The sequence below is a fragment of the Lycorma delicatula genome, chromosome 11, assembly GCF_047948215.1.
Source record: "Lycorma delicatula isolate Av1 chromosome 11, ASM4794821v1, whole genome shotgun sequence".
Classification (NCBI taxonomy): domain Eukaryota; kingdom Metazoa; phylum Arthropoda; class Insecta; order Hemiptera; family Fulgoridae; genus Lycorma; species Lycorma delicatula.
Genome location: NC_134465.1, coordinates 47,062,863 through 47,084,486, shown reverse-complemented (window position 1 = coordinate 47,084,486; position 21,624 = coordinate 47,062,863). Strand labels below are relative to the sequence as shown.

Here is a 21,624-nt window from a genome sequence, read left to right as displayed (position 1 = left end):
TGGGGTAACACAAAAATTTTACATCGGAAGGATAGGTTTGTGACTCATCATTTTAAAGGGAATTAAAAAACAAAAATGTTGATGTAAATAAACAATTTTGTTTATGACGACCTTAACCAAAGTGGTGATCATTTATCATTATTTTTACATGACTGCCCAAAAAGGAGTGTAATGTATTTAGGGTGTATGTTTGTGTGTATGTATATATGTATGTATGTAAGTTTATTTGTTTGTTCCACTGTAGTAGCTAAACAGCTGAACTGATGTAAATGTATAACCCTGTATTGGAATCCTTACATTACCAAAATCTTACGTTACGTTACATCTTACATTGTAGTGGGGGAGTGTCATAAACTACATAAATATGTATGTAAATATCGAACAAATTACAATGAAATTTTAAACCGTATGGTAAGAGTCTCACAGATATCATTTCTTCTGCTCAAAAAACAAAAATTTACACTATTGATCTAACAGATCACAGTTATTCAGAAATGTTATATCTTTGTAAACAATCTTACGATTTTCAAAATTCAAATGGGGTGTTTGCTAGTATAATACAAAATCACGATGGATTCAAACCAAAACAAAAAGAGCAATATTTTTTCCGGCAGTCTTTTTTTTTTTAATTTTTAATATTTATCTCTTGTTCACAGATAGTATCAAGAGTCCAGTAGAGACCACAAAATTTTTGTACCAAGAATTGATCATTTTGAGATAGGAGCATTTATTAAGTTTAATTTTTCTGTTTAACATGTAAAAAATATTTAAAATTTATTATATAAATCTCTTTTGTAATTTGTTGTGAAAAACATTATACGACCACTACTTTAGTCCATCAGAATTTTTGTTTTCCAAAGCCCTTTTAAATGATGTACCACTACTCTATCCTTTACATTTAAAATAATTTAGATATAGTCTTGGTGGTCTTATACAAAAAAAAAATAGATGGTTTCAAGGTAGGAGCATTATTAAATATCATTTTTTAATGCTTAATGGTTGAAAATTTATTTATTGCTTTCCATACTTTATTAATATCTTGTATGTATATATTTATATATATGAATAACTAGAGTATAAGACGATTCATCAGATATTTTTACTCTCTGTAATTGTATACAAACCAGCTTATACTTGGGTATCCGTATAATTATTTACTCAAAGCTTTATTACCTCTATTACTGCAGATTTAAAAAAAAAGAAAATGTTAACAGTATAGTATATAAGAATTCAGTACGTATCAAATTAGGACCAGTTTTTTTTTGTACCATTAAAATTATATTATTTATTTACTTTAAATTTTTAATCCATTATAAAAATACTTTTTTATATGGAACTTTTTTTTACACATTGTATGTGATTTGATGTGATGTTAAGTTTACTGCTTTATAGAGAAAATTGTTGAGGTGAAATACATAATTTTATAAAAAATTATTTGTGAATATATATATATATATATATATTTAATTTTGTATAAACCATGTAAAATTTATTTTTTAAAGGATGTCCATATTTATAAATACATTTCTTTTGTATAAACCTTTCTTGTAAATATTCGTTTATTGCTTGTCTTTCTTTAGGTTGATGATATTATGTTTGATCCGCATGTTGGCTTTATGAAAGACCACGCATTGTTATCTGATTCAGGACATTATTCCTGTGAAGCTATTATTGATAAAGATCCAGAAATATTTTATCTGCAAGTTTTACTTAATAGTAAGTGGAAGTGATTTTTTTCAGAGGATGTTGGCTTCTTTGATGTTTAATATTTAAATGGATTTCTACATGTTACATCTTCAGTTTTTACAAGTTACATATTTGCATACATACATACATGTACACAGGTGGTTCCAAATTTCTCGGGAGATGATTCTGTAGCCAAAAATAAGAAAAAGGTTCATATAAACAAGTCAGAAAATGGTTTGTTAGCAAGTTTTGGCTTACAAAATATTTAGCCCTGCTTTCTGCTCCCTCTGTGAAATTAAACCATACTAAAATTCTTGGGATAAATTTGGTGCTTTGAAATTGAATAAAAGTAGTTCCATACCTCTATCTTACTTAGGTTTTAAGAAAAAACAGAGTAAAACATGAAAAGTTTTTGTAGGAAAGTACACTTTTTTAGGTTTGGAATAAAATAACATTGTTAATTTACCAATAAACAAGAAAATTTTCTATATAACTTTTAATTCTGAGAAAATTGATGTAACTAACGTTTATTAAAATTAAACAAAAATTTGAGAAGTTCAGTTTTAATTAGAGACAAAACAAACAAACTGGATTGAAAAAGTGAGTGATATGAATTAAACAGAACAATTTACATACAAATGCCAAAAATTTTTTAAATAATTTTGAAAGACATCCTTCTAAAATATTTAAAAAAATTTTGTTTTCATAGATTGGCAGTAATAGCTGATCAACAATTAAGTTTAGTGTCTAGCATTTGAATATTCATTTGAGCGGTGGTTGTGCTGTTATTGTTTGGTCAGTTTTTTTTTTTATTCTTTCCGTAGCGGAGGAAAAAGTTCTGCCAGCCGCCGTCAGGCCCGCACTGACGGCAGTGCAGGGCTCTCACCCGCTAAAAAACCTCCCCTTCTACCATGCAGGGGCCGGATCTAAGCCATATGGTATGTACAGCCCTTGCATGATCACCCAGGCACTCCACTATCTGAATCCGTGTGACCGGAAGGCGTCCCCAGGAGGTGATCGACGAGCGACGACTCCGAGGAGCCCCCACTGCCCACCCCCAGAAGCTGGCCTCCCTTGATCACCCGTCATCGAACTCCAAGCTTCCATAGATTCGCATCAACTGAGCCTGCCGTTGCCTCTCTTCATTGGCCTTCTCTCGTATCATTGATGTGATCGTAGCCGAGACACAGTCCCACTTGTTCCTATCGCTGAGCATTACCTCGATTATATTGTTGGCCCTCTCCATACCCTGACTCGCAAGCACTACGTGGAAGTTGCGCCATCTAGGACAAAAAAATACTACATGCTCTGCTGTATCCAGTCCGCCGCAATCGTAACAGCGACTTGTATCGCATCTGCCCATCCTGTACAGGTAGTCTTGAAAACATCCATGTTCAGACAGGAACTGAGTGAATTCGTAGCCTGTATTACCGTGCTTTCGCTCCACCCAGTTCCTGACGTCTCGTATTAGCCCATAGGTCCACCTTCCTTTGTCCGAATCTCGCCACCTGTCACACAAAGCCATGTAGAGACCGTCAATTGCCTTCTTTCTGTTTGGTCAGTTATTCACAATGGGTGATACCACAAATTTGTTTTCATTTGAAGAATTGATGGACATATTGTTAATCTAAGGTAAATAAAAATGGATTGGCTGCTGTACGTGAATAACAGGAAAATTATCTAGATCAAAGAGTAAATAGTAAAATATTTGACGCTGTGCTGAGGTGAGTTCAAGAAACAGTTACGCTTAAACCACAACAATTCAGTGCTGGTCGTGAATATTTTGTGAGAAATGCTAATGCTGAAGAAGCAATATTGACTGGGGTACAAGTATCTCCCACCTCAATCACCAGAACTTGGTTTGCAATCAAGAACCTTACAGAAGCAACCACTATACCCATTACATACAACATGTGTACAACAGTTATTACCACCTGATTTTGATAAATGGATGAAATTCTGTCAGTGATTAATTAGGAAATGTGAACATAATCCCGATTTCCTAAGTAATATTCTAATTACTGATGAATCGTGCTTTACAAGAAATGGCACTGTAAATTATTGAAACACACACTTGGGCAGTAGAAAATCCCCACGAGACTGCTACAAGTCATTTCCAACACACTTTTTCATTTAATGTGTGGTGTGGTCTTCTTGGTGGTAATCTTATAGTCCTTTTTTCTTACCATCAAGGATCAGTGGAGAGGGAACAGAAAGCAAGGTAAGTGTTTTGCAACCCGAAACTAACTAACAAATCGTTTTCTGACTTATGTTTATTTGAACTTTTTTTCTTATTTTTGGCTATAAAATCGTTTCCCAAGAGATTACTGTGCAATTTGGAATCACTATATATAAACTAATACATTAGTTTATTTCATTCATATTTATCCTTTGTGAAACCTAACATATATGACAGAATTAATTTGTAAGGATGTTTTGGAGGATTTCAGAAAAATCCACTACATTTGTAAAATTTAAATTATGACAAGAATTTTATTGATACACTGGGTGGCATAGATGTTCTACCCATTATATGAAAATTGGAATACTTTTTAAAACTGTTATTAGTTTTATTATTAAATAAAATAAATAAATATTTGTTTTATTCTAATCAATATATAATAATAATAATACGTTGTATATATAGATCATGTCATTATAAAATAAATTATAAGATTAGAATTTATGTGATTAAAATTCATTTAAATTATTTATATAGACACATGAAGTAATGATAAAGTAAATATAATAAGCACATAAAATTATTACTACAAAATAATCCCACTATAGTTTTGGTCCTTTATTTTCACTTTACTTACTACATGCCTCTAAAACAATTGATCACAGTCCAGCAGTTCACATTGTTTGTTTTTCTGTTGTTCTTCATCATTATCTAGTATTCTGCTTGGTGGCAGGTCCCTTATGCCAACGCTGTCTTCAGCCATTCCTGTTACCAGCTGCCCAATTGTAGTTTTTGATCTTTACCTAATCTATTTTCTTCATCCTTCTACTGATTCTTTCGATGAGTTGTCAAGATTCCACTTCCTCTAACTATATGCCCTAACCGGTCTCTTTTGTTTACTATATTGTATATAAAATTTTTTATGAAATAAATAACAATAGCAAAAATAGTTTTACGTAATAAATCTATCAACAAAAAATGCCAGTTAGATAAAAAAAAAATGTAAATGAAATTATCTATGAAAGAGAGAACTGAAAACTAAATTGGCTTATCATCTAAAATAAAACATACAACAAAAAATATATGCCTCTGTAAATGTAGAATTAAGTATTTCGATATGGTAATTCTTCGAAAAGTGTTGTATGAGCAGAACTTTTGACCGTGATAAATATGGGCCTTTTAAAAGAAATCCAAAATAAAGAAAATAAATTTTTCAGGAAAATATTTGGTTCAATAAGGAAAATGATATAATATACGTATATAAATTCCACCCTCACAAAAATACTTTGCCAAAAATTTAAAGAAATAAAAAAAATAATGTGTGAGAGGAGATCGGCTTTCATAGGCCATATTTTAAAATTAGTGATAATAGAATTGTAAAGAAAATACTCCTCTTTTATCAAAAGAAATAAAAACTAAAAGTATTTATTGTGATTACATTAAAAAAGACTTATCAAACTAGGAATAGAAATTCTGGACTTACAAAATCAGAAATTAATCAAAAAAATAAAATTAAAGGGAGGGTTTTTATTGAAGAAGAAGCTCCAAAATAAAAAACATATATATTAGTAACAAAAGAATTTAGGATAAAGGTCAGTAAGAGACAAAAAATACTGGCAGAAAAGAAAGAGTAGAACACTAAGAAAAGTGTTAAAGATGATCCAAAGTTGGCTAGAAAAAAGACTATAACCACATTGAATTATGTTTACATAGGCAGGCATATATAGTATAGAATATTAAGGCAACATTTTAAGTTTTTTAAGATAATATTATTTATAAGATAATATAATTTTTAGATCTACAAGATACTTTTAATTGAGGGAACTTAATTATAAACGCACAGTACATTCTACAGTAATTCAGATCAGAACTAAGCTACTGTTTTGAGCATTTCCTTCTTCCATAGTGGCTTTCCTGTCAAGTGTAACTGTCAATATGCTTATAAAAAGGAATGTAGTTTTCTTCAATGAATTTAAATGCCTTTCTGAGTGTTAGAATTTTTCCTTCTGTTATCAGTGTAATCAATATTCCCAATTTTATTTTTATGAGTTGTTTGCAATTAACTGTTTGAAGGCTGAAAATCTGTTTAAATGTTTTTACATATATGTGAATGTGGTTTTCCATGCAACCAAATAATTGATTTTTTTTTCACTGTAATTTTGCTTCTTCCACTACTTTTTCTCATTAATAAAGACAGATTACTTTATTAACAAGTTAAAAGTTCTCTTTTCAACAGCACAAAGACTCTCTGGTACATACACTATTCTCTATAAAATTCCAAATAGTGCTGCGCTCTAATTATCAAGCTTTTGAAACATGTTTAGATATATATATATTTTTTCTATTGAATAGGCATGATTAACATAGAATATCTTTTATGAAAACAATTTTTTTTTATTATTTTGGTTTGTTTGAGTATATTGTTTTATACACTCAACTATTAAAATAATTAGATGTGCTAGATTCTTTTTGTTTACGTATTCAGTTTTAAATGTAAAAATATTGTAGATATTGTTTGGTTTTTCTGTTTCTGTCTATTATAGTCCACATCAAAACAAGATCACTTTGAATTTTGTTTTTTAGCTTTGATGTTTTGTTGATTCATTCTTTCACTTTGAGTTTGTTTCTGTTCTAGGTTTTCCTCTTTTTCCCTTGGTTTTTCCTGGAAAGTCTGTAGATTTTGTATTTTGTTTTTAAATATTTCTCTATCAAATATCTTCTCTTCCTTTTCGTCTGTCTAATTTATTTTAATTTTTCCATTTATCTAAAGCGATTAGATTTGTTCTTACATTTTACGAAGCAATTAAATATTTTCATAGTCACCCTGTTTTTTCTTATTTTTTTAATTGTCCAAGAAGCATAATCTCCTTTTTCATATTTTACCTGTAATCTCTTCAAATTACTGTATAACTTTTCATTTTATCTGCATGTATTTTTATTATCTTTCTACCATTGACATAATATTTTACTTTCTACTTTATGATAATTTTTTGCATTCTTGGTTTATTTGCTAGGTAGTTGTTTCTGTGAATTATAAACATTTAAGTTTTATCATTGTGTTATAGTACCTAAATTTCACATTATACGGTATCAGTCTTTTATTATAGTTTGTTTACTATTTCTTGTTTAAAAAAAATTTTTTATGCCATTTATTACCAGTTACGTGTAAATTTGAAGTAATAAAAACTATTCTAAATAGTTTTCTAATCTGAAAAATATATTTCATGAAAATATACTTTCAATAGTTACACCAGTAAAAAAAAAAAAACAGTTGGAAACCAACCTCCTATAAAAATATAAGTTTGCTTGGTATTTCTATAAACAAGAAATATAACCTTTTTCCTTAGAATGTAACTATTCTCCCTTCTCTTGTATAAATGGTGTCATTCAAATCTATCAGGTTTACAGCAACATATCTATGATGAAGCATAATTTAAGAATCTTAATCATATAACTAAAGTCTGCGTCAGGGCTGACATGCATATACAGCTTGTCCATTAAAACAATTTTATCTGTTTCGTCATCTATTTTCATCTCTTTGCCACTGAAAAATTCATTCAATTAAAAAAAACAAAATGTTAGAAGGGATGTAACCTTATGTGCATGTCAGGCCTGTTACAGAACTAAGTAATGACATTCTTAAATTGTGTCTCATCATGGATGTGTTGCCATAGATCTTATAAACAAATGCTACCATTTATATATATACTTTGTCCTTATCCTGTTGAAATAGATTTAACAGGATGAAAATTTTTCTTTTTATAAGTGAATTACAATTTTTCCTCACATCAGCAGGATTAGTAATGAAGATTTTCTTTATGAAGTGGTATGAAAATACTCTAATTGGCTCAATATCTTTTTGGGAACATGGCAGCTAATCTATATAAAATAATCAGTTATGAGAAAGCTGTAATAATTGCTATACTTGTATATATTTTGTTAATGATCCTTGTATTAATATTATTAATTACAAAAGTGTTTTATTGTAAATAATAGTTATATAAAGATTTTCTGTTTTTTAAGACTTATTTTGAAAAATTTCTGAGATGAGTGAAATGATTATAAAGTTAAAAAACTTTTTAGAATGAATAAAAAATATAAGCATCAATTTTTTTTCCATTATATCTGTAAAAGGAACAAAATTAGCTGCTTTTTTTCTAGATTTTCACGTTTCTGTTTTCCCAATAATTTTTCATTTTTTGGTACAGTTTTTACTTTTTTTCTTTTTTCTGTTATTACTTTGATGAATTTTCTTTTTTTTCTGGCACTACTTGAAACACTTTAATAACTTTCTTACTTATTTTTTTTTTTATTCTGGTTTTCTTATTTAGTTGTTTTTCAAAAATCCTTTTGATACTGGTAAGGTATTGTATTTTATATACGCTTCAAAATTCCATTTCCATATTTCCACGTACAGGCTTCAAAGTTTCTGTGATGAATTAATTCATCATATAAAAAAATACACTTCCTGTTAAAGTAAAACTTTATTTTAATAGTATTTTTGATTTTTTAAATAGTACAGTGTGTCCGTAGTAATAATAGTGGAGTTTTAAATGGTTATAGGTTGAGAACAAAGTATTGTAGAGATGAACTAAATATTAAATGAAAGAGAACAAAATTTCTTACTTGTTGAGTAGATTTCGATGTGTGCTCCCTTAGTTGCCCTGCACGCATCAAGATGATATTCAGTTTCTTGCCATAGATGGCAGAGAACATCCACCATGAAGAAGAAACAGCTTCAATGATCCTTTCTTTTAAATGGTCCAGATTTCGAACTTGAATGGAATACACTTGTGGTTTTACATATCCCCAAAAATAGAAATCCAGGTAAGGTCTGGAGACCATGGTGGCCAGGCAATCCACCCTTCTTGTTTGACCCATCACTGAGGAAATGTTTCGTTTAGAAAATCCTGCACGATTGCAATGAAATGTGGAGGTCCTCCATCTAACTGGAAAATGGAATTCTCTGTTATTTGGGGTGCTGCATACCCTTCTTACATATTCAGGAAGATGTTCCCCATTATTGTTTTTTCAGAACAAATTAAGGGGCCAATAACTCTAACCTATCCAGAATATCTACAGCGAAATCAAATCATTTTTTTTTGTCCTGCAGATAAAATTGTTGTAACATCTGAATTTTGTATGCAGTGAAATGTAACCATATTTTTAACACATAGTGAGTAGTTTAAGGAATGCCCAACTGTCTAGAACACTTTCACACGGATTTCTTCAGGCTACGCAACAAACTTGTTTGCACTGCTTCAATCGTTTCATCAGACACTGATGGCCATCCTGGATGTGTTTGCTTCAGTAGGCTGCCTATTTCTTTGGGTTGATTGTCCCATCGCTGAATGTTATTTTCATGCAGGGTCTTCATTTACACATGACAGCCTTCACGCTTAACACATATAACTGACACAAACATAGCAAGCCAAAACATACATTGAACCTTCCTCTCCACCACAAACATGGTGACTACCACTGCTTGTATGTACTGGAATCAGAACGCGCATGCACTAGTTTTCACATACATAAACTTGGAGGGTTTCTCTTTCATTTAACATACAGTTCATCTCTCTACAATGCTTTGTTCCAAAGCTATAAACATTTAAAACCCCACTATTATTTTATGTACATTCTGTATATTAATTTTTTTAAATTGCCTAGTGATAATTAGTGATTAGTGTCGGATAGTTGGATATATCCACATAATCGGCATCTCACTGTGTTTCATTTATTTTAACATCATTTTGACATGCACAAACACATTCAGCATGCACGTACACATACGTACTCTCAATATCAATCTTCTGATACTTGTTTAACTACATATTCATTTTCTATTGTATAAGCATGACCACATAGAATATTTATAAGTTAAAAGTTTTTATTTATTTTGCACTTATATTGTTTTCTACAAAAAACCCTTCAATTATTAAAGTAACTAGGTGTGTTAAATTTTTGTTGTTTTTTTTCCGGTTTTTAAATGAAAAAAAAAAAAAGATTGTACATATTATCATGTTTTTTCCTGTGTATTACACAACAAAACAGCTTCATTATATCACTACTTTTTGTTTTCTATCTATCTTTGTTGTTTTGTTTATATTCTTTCAGTTTTTCACCTTGAATTCATTTATATTCTTCTGTTCTAGGTTTACCTTTTTTGCTCTTGCTTTTTGCTAGAAACTTAACTAAATTTTATTATAATAAAATCTTCTTTCTTTCTGTTGTTGCATTTATTCTATGTACAAAGTATTATTATTTAAGAAAATAAAATTATTGCTATTTTTTTTTTTTTTTTTTTTTTTTAGTGCTTTACTGTGCTTTGAAACTAGCTGTGAAAAACATTAAATGCCTTCTATTATTTGGCTTTATTTTTGCTTTTATATTTAAATATGAATAAAGAGCTTTGCTAAACAATATTGAGATAAAGAAATAAACTGGAAAACAAACATTTTTCATGAAAATTTAACAATAAAAATGTTAAAGATGTCCATTCAATTGTTTAAAAGTAGAAATAGTGTACTCTTATATGTACTGCGTGACCAAGTTCACATTTCATGTGAAAAAATGTGGCCTAAAAACTTCTAAACCACTAGCTGACTCAACAGTTACAAAGTTACAAGTACAAGTGTGGGTTGCAAGTGTCGTATTACAACTGTTCATGTATTGCATATTAAGCATTGTTATTTCCTTTTTTATTATTATTAATAAATGTAACAGATTTTTATTATTAATTTTACTAGTTATATTCAGTAACTATATATATATATATATATATATATATATATATATATATACAGTCAGATAATTTTATCATGCACATCATGATACTACACACTATAATTCTGCTATGGTTTATAATACAGAGGTACTCACATTTCATTTGATTCATAGAATGTAGTTATGCGTAACTGGTATTGTTTTAAGGCAAGTGTTGGAAATGTCCACTTTTTCCTGAAAGAAGGACCGAACTCTGTGCACCATATTTTTCGAGATAAATTTCATTAGCAGTGATGTTCTACAAAGGGTATCAAGAAATATGGTGCGAATGATTCGCTCCTATCTTCAGAAAGATGGTGGACATTTCCAATACTTGCTGTAAGACATTACCAGTTGTGCATAACTACATTCCATGAATCAAAATAATTGTGAATATCTCTGCATTATAGTCCATAATGGAATGATAGTGTATATCATGATGTGCACAGTAAAATGTTCATATATATATATATATATATAAAACAGAAAATAAGAAATAACATTAATAAATAATAATTTATAAAAAAAGATATAAAACAAATATTTCTAACAATGTTTTTAGAATAAAATACACACATATCAGTTTTTAGACAACTTGAATCAAAATTATTTATTTAGCCTAAAAACAAATAACTGAAACTTCCATCTCAGATTCTCCCATTACAATCTAATGTATTAGTTTATAATTTCTTCATTTTCATTTATTTATTTTCTTATGTGTACTTACATTTTTGAGTATCTTTTTCGTTTTCAAATTTATTTCAGTTTTCAACTTAACTTGATTTAATTATCATAACCTGATAATTGAGATTTACTTTTTAATTCTTTCTTTATGTTTCTATCACTCTTGCATTATCTTTCCTTTATATAATTTTTCTTTACAAAATATGTAGTCAAATAAGAAAATTTACATAGAATTAATGATACGGTTCTTGCTGTGGGATACAAATAAGTAAACATATCATTTAATTAAAAAAATATATATTTATTTTATTTTTATATTTTTTTGCTTTTATAAAGATGTGATAGTTCACTAATGTTGGCCTTTGTCTGTTGAAAGTTGTATGTAAAAGATTTTTATTTCAACTTTATTATTACTAAATAATAAATTTAAACTATGTAGACTTGGCTGAGATTTTTTCCAGTTATCTGTCATTATATCTCTATATAAATTATTTAGTTTTATATTTCAAAGAAATCTTGCCACATTTGTTATATGATAAGAAAATTATTTATTACAATAATAAAACAATCTACTCATTATAATTTTAATTTATTATCTTGTTTATAATGATGAATTTATAACAAAGCAAATACAGTATGTGTATGTTTCCTATATCTCAATAAGTTATTATGTCCTCATAAAAAGTATAACAAGTGAAAAAAGGATTTAGCAATTTGAGAGTTGGCAGATTGATTTAAAACAAATCGATTTGTAATAAATAATGCTTCAATATTTCAATCGACTAATAAATTTTGTAACAATTACCTCAAAGTAAGGTCTTTTGAAATTGTAATTGTAAAAACAGAATCGTTTTTTCAGCTTTACTAAATAATGTCTTGAATAAAAAGTCTGAATCTTAAATCACTAAAGAGAATTTAATGAGTTGTATTTTTGTGTATTCTTTATGAAGGTCAGCCTATTTACAGATTATCGATCTCAAACTTGATGGCACATGATATTTAATCCAGAAGTAATTTATATACGTTTATTTTGATTCAGTAATTAAATCTTTCTACCCAGATTTTCAATGTTAATTCTGTAAGAAATTTTTAAATAGTTAAAATTTTTATTTTATATTTATAATAATTAAAAATGGTTAGGGGAAATGTTTCTTTGTATTTTAATGCAAAGTAGAACAAGTTTTTTTATGTTTCAAATGAAATTTTTTAAACCAAACATACACCGTTTTGATCAACCAACTTTTGTCATTTTTGAGGTAAAATCATAATTCCATTGTTGTAAAACTTGTATGTATTCTAGACAAAAAACTGTGGTAAATGATTTTCACAGGTCTCTTTTATAGCCAACTTTATACCTTTAAGAAAGTTCTGTAGAGACCAAAGCAAGTAGTAGTTTGATTTTATTAGGACAGGACTATACAGTGGATGGATCAAAACATCTCAGCTTGACTCTCGCAATTTTCAACAGGTCACCAAAGGTGAGTCTGGTGTTGCATGTGGAAGGCACCATCTTTTCTATTGATTAATCCTGATTGCTTTATCACAATTGTTCTGAGTATTTATTTATTATTTATTATAATCTTTTCAGTTATTGACAGTGAGGTTAGAATCATTTGACCATGTAGCAGCAGTTCATAGTGAACAATGCATTTCAAATGCCCCCCACACACATCATCATCATCATCATCATCACCATCATCCACTTTTCTTAGCATCAATTCTGACTTTACAACCATTTGTGGAGTTTTAGCTTTCTTTGACCGTGATTTTTCTATACATTATAATGAGCCATTTCAAAAATAGTTTGATTTTGTTCTGTTTTAGTAATGATTCGCAGATGAAAATTTAATCCATTAAATTTATCTTTGTTAAATTTTGTGACATCCAAACGCTGAGTATTTTTTATCCAGACTTCTTCAAATAGTTTAGAACTGTTTTGTGGTTATTGTTTAGTTTGTTACTGATATCAAAATTGTTAATATTCTGATTTTATTCAATTTTTCATGATTTCATTGACTTTTTCAGTCATTTGACGATCCGAACAAGGTGCATTATTGAGATTAAAATATCCATATTGAAATCCCTTGAACCAGCTTTCTTCTTCATATATTGATACTGATCATGTTCATAATGATGTCACATTTTTTTAATCGCTTGAGTCACATTCTTCTCCTTTTTTATTATACAATTTCAAAATGTATTTATTTAATCTTTTATTTATTTTTGCTCATTTTCGAGATTAAATAATTTTTAAATAAATAAATGAATATAATAATAATTTTTCTAAAAAATACTCAGTGATATGTCACCTTTCAAAAGCATGTTGCCAGATTTGAATAATATTACCAGATTTATGTGATAAAGCCATCTATTCAAGAATACAAAGAAACTTTTCCCCAACCTCAAAATTTAAAAATTATTATTATAATTTTATTTTTTTCCAGTTTAATTTTGTCACTTAGCTTTTTTGTGATTGATTGGTTTTAAAACTAATAAAAATGTTATTTATTTTTAATAGCACATGTAGATACTGTTGAAAAACCTACCATTAATGCAAGTGTTGCATTGATTGGTGGTAATGCTGAATTAGATTGTTCGGTATCAGTTGCTGCTGGTGTAATTGTAACACTTGATTGGGTACCACCAAATCTTCAATTACTTGGTGTAAGTATGCGTATTTATCTTTTCTCTTATTTATTTACTGTTTAATTTTCCTTCTTTCCTTAATAACTACTTTACCAGTTGGCAGCAGGTAACTTTACCAGTTACCTGCTAATAAAAACATTAAGCTGAGTTGTACCATAACACCAACACTTTGTAACATCTTCTCTTCTTTTTCCACCCTAAAAAGGTGGATACAGGAGTGCAGGTTGTAATTTACAAATTAAATTCCTTGTTATACGCAAATATAAAATAGTAATTGAGGAAAACGAAAGTGATCTGCTGAGAGCAATTTTTACCTTGCAAAAGTTTAAATATAAGATGAAAATATTAGCTTTGAAATCAAAAATGATGGTCTTTATAAAAAAGTATTCAATTCTGATCCCAGGTTTCGAAGCTTGTACATTATTTTGGTACAAGCTTCACATTTTAATCACATTAGATGTGATGTGCAGTTTTTCAAAGACGAAGCTATTTTAAACAAACTTAACAAGTTTAGAGCAATATGTAGAAATGTTCATAAAATTTTAAAGAACTACTCAAGGATGAAATTCCACAAAGCACTTGCCGTAACTGTATTTTTATATAGTGTGAGACCTGGATCACAATGAAGAAGAGATTCATTTAATACAGTCAGGAAGGTGACGATCTTAAAAGCAACGACTGGATACATTAGGACAGACAGGAAGAGAAATGAGTTAGGGATGCCTGTTCTCTTATAGACCATTAAGGGATATAAATTCATCCGGTATACCACATTATTAGTCACAATACCTGTCAGCAGAAGTTCTGATATATAGATCAGATGGAAAAAGAGATGGAGGAAGACCTCTGAAAAGGTGGATGCAGAAACAGGTTACTTAGTTTACCTATTAAGTGGAGAAAAAGAAGAACTACTTCACTGTATTATCCTACAATATTCTTTCTCTTTTTTATAAATTTATTTATTCCTATACAACAAACAACAAGAGCACTTTCTTACTCCAATCTTATATTGATCAGAATTTTTTAACATTATTTTAATTAACTCAGTTGATATCTGTATTTATATTTATTATGTATATATGTTTTGATTTATTATGTCAACATAAAAAAAACCTTTATTAACAGAAAGATGAATCTTGGTTGAAATTTCACAATATACTTTGGTTAAACAATATAAGAGGGACAGCTAAAATGTAATGAAATAATAAAATGTCACACAGAGTGACAGGTTCTTTCATCTTGTATTTTCATTCCTCTACTACTTACATTCCAAAACTTTTTTCATCCTTGCCCTCTCATTTTCTTTCATTTGACATTGTTATGGAATTGTTTACACCTGTTATGTCAATGCATCTAAAACAACATGCAGCAATTGAATTTTTAACTGCAAAAAAATTAACCCTAGTGAGAAAAATTCATCATTGTATTGTATCTGCAAGTATTTTGAGTAGATAGGCAGTAAAATTTCGAGCATCCAAGGTGATAAAGCGATTGTTGAGGTTGAACTTCATAGTGGTTGTTCAGTTTCTGTGACTGATTAAAAGCACCAAAAAGAGGAGGAACACCTTAGGAAATGTGTGTGTCATGTTCGACTATTCACAAAGCCAATAATTGTGTAACATGATAGCTCAGTTGAACACAATATTTGCAACAGGCAAGATTATTGCGAAGTTGACTCTCTCCTCTCGTTTTCTGTCAAGCGAAATTGTTATGGTGTCAAGTACATCTACTATGTTAAAACGTCGAAAACAACATACAATGATTGAATTTTTAACTCTATACTCAACAGATTTGGTGCTATGAGATTTTCACTCCTTTCTGCAATTATAGAATGATATTAAGGAGATTCAATTCACAATGATGATCTGAAGATGCATTCATTTCAGGATTATGAATTGAAGGATGTAGTGAAGTTGTAGATCAAGGAGAGACCACAAACAGTCTTCAATGACGGAATGGGAAAATTGGTTTACAGCTGAGAGAAATGTGTAGCGGTAAATGGTAACTATATGGAAAAATAAATATAAGTTTTAATAGCAAATAAAATGTACTCTTATGGCATATTTGTTTCATTTGACTATCGCTATCTCTTTTCATTCTCAAATTATGAATTACTATGCATTGTCTTTCAACCACCCCTCATACATGTACTTAGATTAGGTTCTTTATTATTAACGTACATGTATTTAATTTTTGTTTTAAATTATTCTTTTACAGAATAATCATATTGAAATAACAAACGCTACAAAAACTTCACAGACTTCCTCTATTGTAAAAATAATTGAATCTAAAAAATTAATTATTCATAATGTTACGAAGGAAGATGAAGGAAAATATATTTGTAACGTTACAGATAGTTCGTTTAACACTAATCAAGCAGAACACTTATTGAAAGTATTTAGTAAGTATATAACATAATAAATAAATAATATTAAGGTAAATGGTACTTATGTATTACCTCATCGATCATAATCATAATGATCCCATAACTTTGAAATTACTTCAGAGTTATGGGATCATTAACATATTTTACATGTTAAAAATATAAGCAATATTGCTTATAATTATAGATATAAATTAATCAAACTTAACCTACACTCACTTTGCTCACTAACCTCAACTAATTAACAGTAATGTTTTGATTGCTTAAATAATAAATAATTGAATTGCAATAATTACTGGATTTATTATTTATAAATACTCAAAACATTACTGTGTTAATTAGTGAAGGTTAGCAAGTGAGCAAGCTTAGGTTAAGTTTGGTTAAATTATATTTAAAAAATAAATAAATATAGATTGTTATAATAATGGTTATATTGGGCGATATTAACAATAACCCAAAAGTTTGCAATTTATTGGTTGATGGGCTAATATGTTTGCAAGTAAATAAATAAATAAATATATATATGTATATTTATATATTATTTTTTATACAGAGAATATTTGGAGAGTGTGAAATATTACAAATAGAGTACAAAATATTTGGAGAATAGAGTACATTGATCGAAGAATCAACTTTTTCAAAATGAAAAAGTAGATTCAGGTAGGACCTTTACAATTAATAAGGACAAATATATAGTAATGTGAATATTCATAATTTCAGTAAGGAAATATTTACCAAGTAATATGAAAATTTCAAAAAATTACTTTTTTTATAGATATATTCTCAGAGTTCTATATTTAGATACATAAAATTAAAATACTGGTTTCAATGTTATATTTTTATATAATTATCACTAAGCTCAAAGCTTTTGTCTGTCTGGAAATATGGAAGTCAGTTTCTATACCACATAAAAACATGTTAACTCTGACCAGGATTTGTACCGAGGTTCTTCCAGGCGTAAGGCTGACATGCTAGTACTTTGTTGCAGAAGTTATCTAAGGATAACTAGTAATCATCTCTAGTAACAGTGCTTATTTTGTACAAGTTGATGTGCAGTACTTTCTATATTACTTTTTTTTTGTGATTCTATATATTATAAAGCCTTTGGTAATTTCATCAGTTTTAGTGTGAAAATCATGCTGCGCTGCTGTCCTTTCTTCAAATCATCATAAAATAAAATTTACTTTTTTTTTTTTTTTTTTTTGTCTTCAGTCACTTGACTGGTTTGATGCAGCTCTCCAAGATTCCCTATCTAGTGCTAGTCGTTTCATTTCAGTATACCCTCTACATCCTACATCCCCAACAATTTGTTTTACATATTCCAAACGTGGCCTGCCTACACAATTTTTCCCTTCTACCTGTCCTTCCAAAATTAAAGCGACTATTCCAGGATGCCTTAGTATGTGGCCTATAAGTCTGTCTCTTCTTTTAACTATATTTTTCCAAATGCTTCTTTCTTCATCTATTTGCCGCAATACCTCCTCATTTGTCACTTTATCCACCCATCTGATTTTTAACATTCTCCTATAGCACCACATTTCAAAAGCTTCTAACCTTTTCTTCTCCGATACTCCGATTGTCCAAGTTTCACTTCCATATAAAGCGACACTCCAAACATACACTTTCAAAAATCTTTTCCTGACATTTAAATTAATTTTTGATGTAAACAACTTATATTTCTTACTGAAGGCTCGTTTAGCTTGTGCTATTCGGCATTTTATATCGCTCCTGCTTCGTCCATCTTTAGTAATTCTACTTCCCAAATAACAAAATTCTTCTACCTCCATAATCTTTTCTCCTCCTATTTTCACATTCAGTGGTCCATCTTTGTTATTTCTACTACATTTCATTACTTTTGTTTTGTTCTTGTTTATTTTCATGCGATAGTTCTTGCGTAGGACTTCATCTATGCCGTTCATTGTTTCTTCTAAATCCTTTTTATTCTCGGCTAGAATTACTATATCATCAGCAAATCGTAGCATCTTTATCTTTTCACCTTGTACTGTTACTCCGAATCTAAATTGTTCTTTAACATCATTAACTGCTAGTTCCATGTAAAGATTAAAAAGTAACGGAGATAGAGAACATCCTTGTCGGACTCCCTTTCTTATTATGGCTTCTTTCTTATGTTCTTCAATTGCTACTGTTGCTGTTTGGTTCCTGTACATGTTAGCAATTGTTCTTCTATCTCTGTATTTGAACCCTAATTTTTTTAAAATGCTGAACATTTTATTCCAGTCTACGTTATCGAATGCCTTTTCTAGGTCTATAAACGCCAAGTATGTTGGTTTGTTTTTCTTTAATCTTCCTTCTACTATTAATCTGAGGCCTAAAATTGCTTCCCGTGTCCCTATACTTTTCCTGAAACCAAATTGGTCTTCTCCTAATACTTCCTCCACTCTCCTCTCAATTCTTCTGTATAGAATTCTAGTTAAGATTTTTGATGCATGACTAGTTAAACTAATTGTTCTGTATTCTTCACATTTATCTGCCCCTGATTTCTTTGGTATCATTACTATAACACTTTTTTTGAAGTCTGACGGAAATTCCCCTTTTTCATAAATATTACACACCAGTTTGTATAATCTATCAATCGCCTCCTCCCCTGCACTGCGCAGTAATTCTACAGGTATTCCGTCTATTCCAGGAGCCTTTCTGCCATTTAAATCTTTTAATGCTCTCTTAAATTCAGATCTCAGTATTGTTTCTCCCATTTCATCCTCCTCAACTTCCTCTTCTTCCTCTATAAAACCATTTTCTAATTCATTTCCTCCGTATAACTCTTCAATATATTCCACCCATCTATCGACTTTACCTTTCGTATTATATATAGGTGTACCATCTTTGTTTAACACATTATTAGATTTTAATTTATGTACCCCAAAATTTTCTTTAACTTTCCTGTATGCTCCGTCTATTTTACCAATGTTCATTTCTCTTTCCACTTCTGAACACTTTTCTTTAATCCACTCTTCTTTCGCCAGTTTGCACTTCCTGTTTATAGCATTTCTTAATTGCCGATAGTTCCTTTTACTTTCTTCATCACTAGCATTCTTATATTTTCTACGTTCATCCATCAGCTGCAATATATCGTCTGAAACCCAAGGTTTTCTACCAGTTCTCTTTATTCCGCCTAAGTTCGCTTCTGCTGATTTAAGAATTTCCTTTTTAACATTCTCCCATTCTTCTTCTACATTTTCTATCTTATCTTTTTTACTCAGACCTCTAGCGATGTCCTCCTCAAAAATCTTCTTTACCTCCTCTTCCTCAAGCTTCTCTAAATTCCACCGATTCATCTGACACCTTTTCTTCAGGTTTTTAAACCCCAATCTACATTTCATTATCACCAAATTATGGTCGCTATCAATGTCTGCTCCAGGGTAAGTTTTGCAGTCAACGAGTTGATTTCTAAATCTTTGCTTAACCATGATATAATCTATCTGATACCTTGCAGTATCGCCTGGCTTTTTCCAAGTGTATATTCTTCTATTATGATTTTTAAATTGGGTGTTGGCAATTACTAAATTATACTTCGTGCAAAACTCTATAAGTCGGTCCCCTCTTTCATTCCTTTTGCCCAGCCCGTATTCACCCACTATATTTCCTTCCTTGCCTTTTCCAATGCTTGCATTCCAATCTCCAACTATTATTAAATTTTCATCTCCTTTTACGTGTTTAATTGCTTCATCAATCTCTTCGTATACACATTCTACCTCATCATCATCATGGGCGCTTGTAGGCATATAGACGTTAACAATCGTTGTCGGTTTAGGTTTTGAATTTATCCTTATTACAATGACTCTATCGCTACGCGTCTTGAAATACTCCACTCTCCTCCCTATTTTCTTGTTCATCACGAAACCTACTCCTGCCTGCCCATTATTTGACGCTGAGTTAATTACTCTAAAGTCACCCGACCAAAAGTCGCCTTCCTCTTCCCACCGAACCTCACTAATTCCTACTATATCAACGTTTACCCTATCCATTTCCCTTTTTAAATTCTCTAGCCTACCAACCTTTTTTAAGCTTCTAACATTCCACGCTCCGACTCGTAGAATGTTATTTTTTAATTTTCTGGTGACCCCTTCCTTAGTAGTCCCCACCCGGAGATCCGAACGGGGGACTATTTTACCTCCGGAATATTTTACCAAGGAAGGCGCCTCCATTATTGTATATGTGAAAATGCAGAGCCACATTTTCTTGGAAAAAAAGCAGCTGTAGTTTTCCATTGCTTTCAGCTGCGCAGTACTCAGAGGACTGAGTGATGTTGATACGGCCGTTTAAGTCGTCCTGACTCACGCCCCTAACAACTACTGAAAGAGCTGCTGCCCTCTTTCAGGAATCATTCCTTAGTCTGGCTCTCAACAGATACCTCTCCGATATGGTTGCACCTTCGGTCCAGCTACTCTGTATCCCTGAGCACTCAAGCCCCCTCACCAACGGCAAGGTCTCATGATTCATAGAGGAGGAAAATTTACTTAAGAAACAAAATCATCAGATATTTCCTTAATTAGAACATTAGAGTTTATAGGTAATACTTCTTATAGTTAGTAAATAAATATATACATAGGCTATTCCAAAATTTATTTCCAACTGATTGGTGAATAAAAAAATTGTACAGTAAATGATTTTATTAATGCCTAAGTTAACTACTTACCTACATTATATTGTCATCCACATTCAGTTATTGTATCATTAACCCAGCATTTTAGACTTGTTGAAGAACTCTCTCACCAGGATTCCCCAATTACATATTTGTGTATCTGATGGATTTTTAAAACTCTAGGTAGTCAACCAGACTTGGTGGGCAGTGGCAGTCATTACCTATCAAGTCCTGGCTGTTTGAGGTCAGCCAAAAATTTTCTCGCTTGACTTGTTCAAATAAACCCTATGAATGATCTCTCAGGTGGGGCTGCCCAATTTTATGTTGTTATTTTGGTACCCACCTTGCACAAAAATGATAAAAAACCAACCTGTCTGTTGCATCAGTCTTTCTTCAAAATTTATAATTTAAAAAATAACAAATTGACATTTATCATGCAGAATTTATTCAGTATTTTGAATGAATTTATCAGTTACCATAATATCACCCTTTCTTTCTTCTTTTGTCATTCAGATTTGTATTTCCTATCTAAATTGTTTCCTCCGACTTACAAGAATTTTAAGTCATTAAATTATTATAAACACAGAACATTTGTTAATGGGTTAAGTAATGTTGCATCCTAACACTTCCATACAATTAATCACTCCATGTTCTGTCAAACAGATGGCAGTGACAACA

General features: G+C 30.3%; 1 protein-coding gene across 1 annotated transcript in view; it reads left to right on the top strand.

Annotated features, from left to right (window-relative positions):
- Nucleotides 1–21,624, top strand: part of LOC142332042 (vascular endothelial growth factor receptor kdr-like) — a 199,377-nt gene that overhangs the window by 118,054 nt on the left and 59,699 nt on the right. Inside the window, exons 5-7 of the mRNA XM_075378146.1 lie at nt 1,581–1,716; nt 13,833–13,978; nt 16,178–16,361. Of these exons, the coding sequence (XP_075234261.1) occupies nt 1,581–1,716; nt 13,833–13,978; nt 16,178–16,361 (466 nt within the window). The remainder of the gene's footprint in view (nt 1–1,580; nt 1,717–13,832; nt 13,979–16,177; nt 16,362–21,624) is intronic.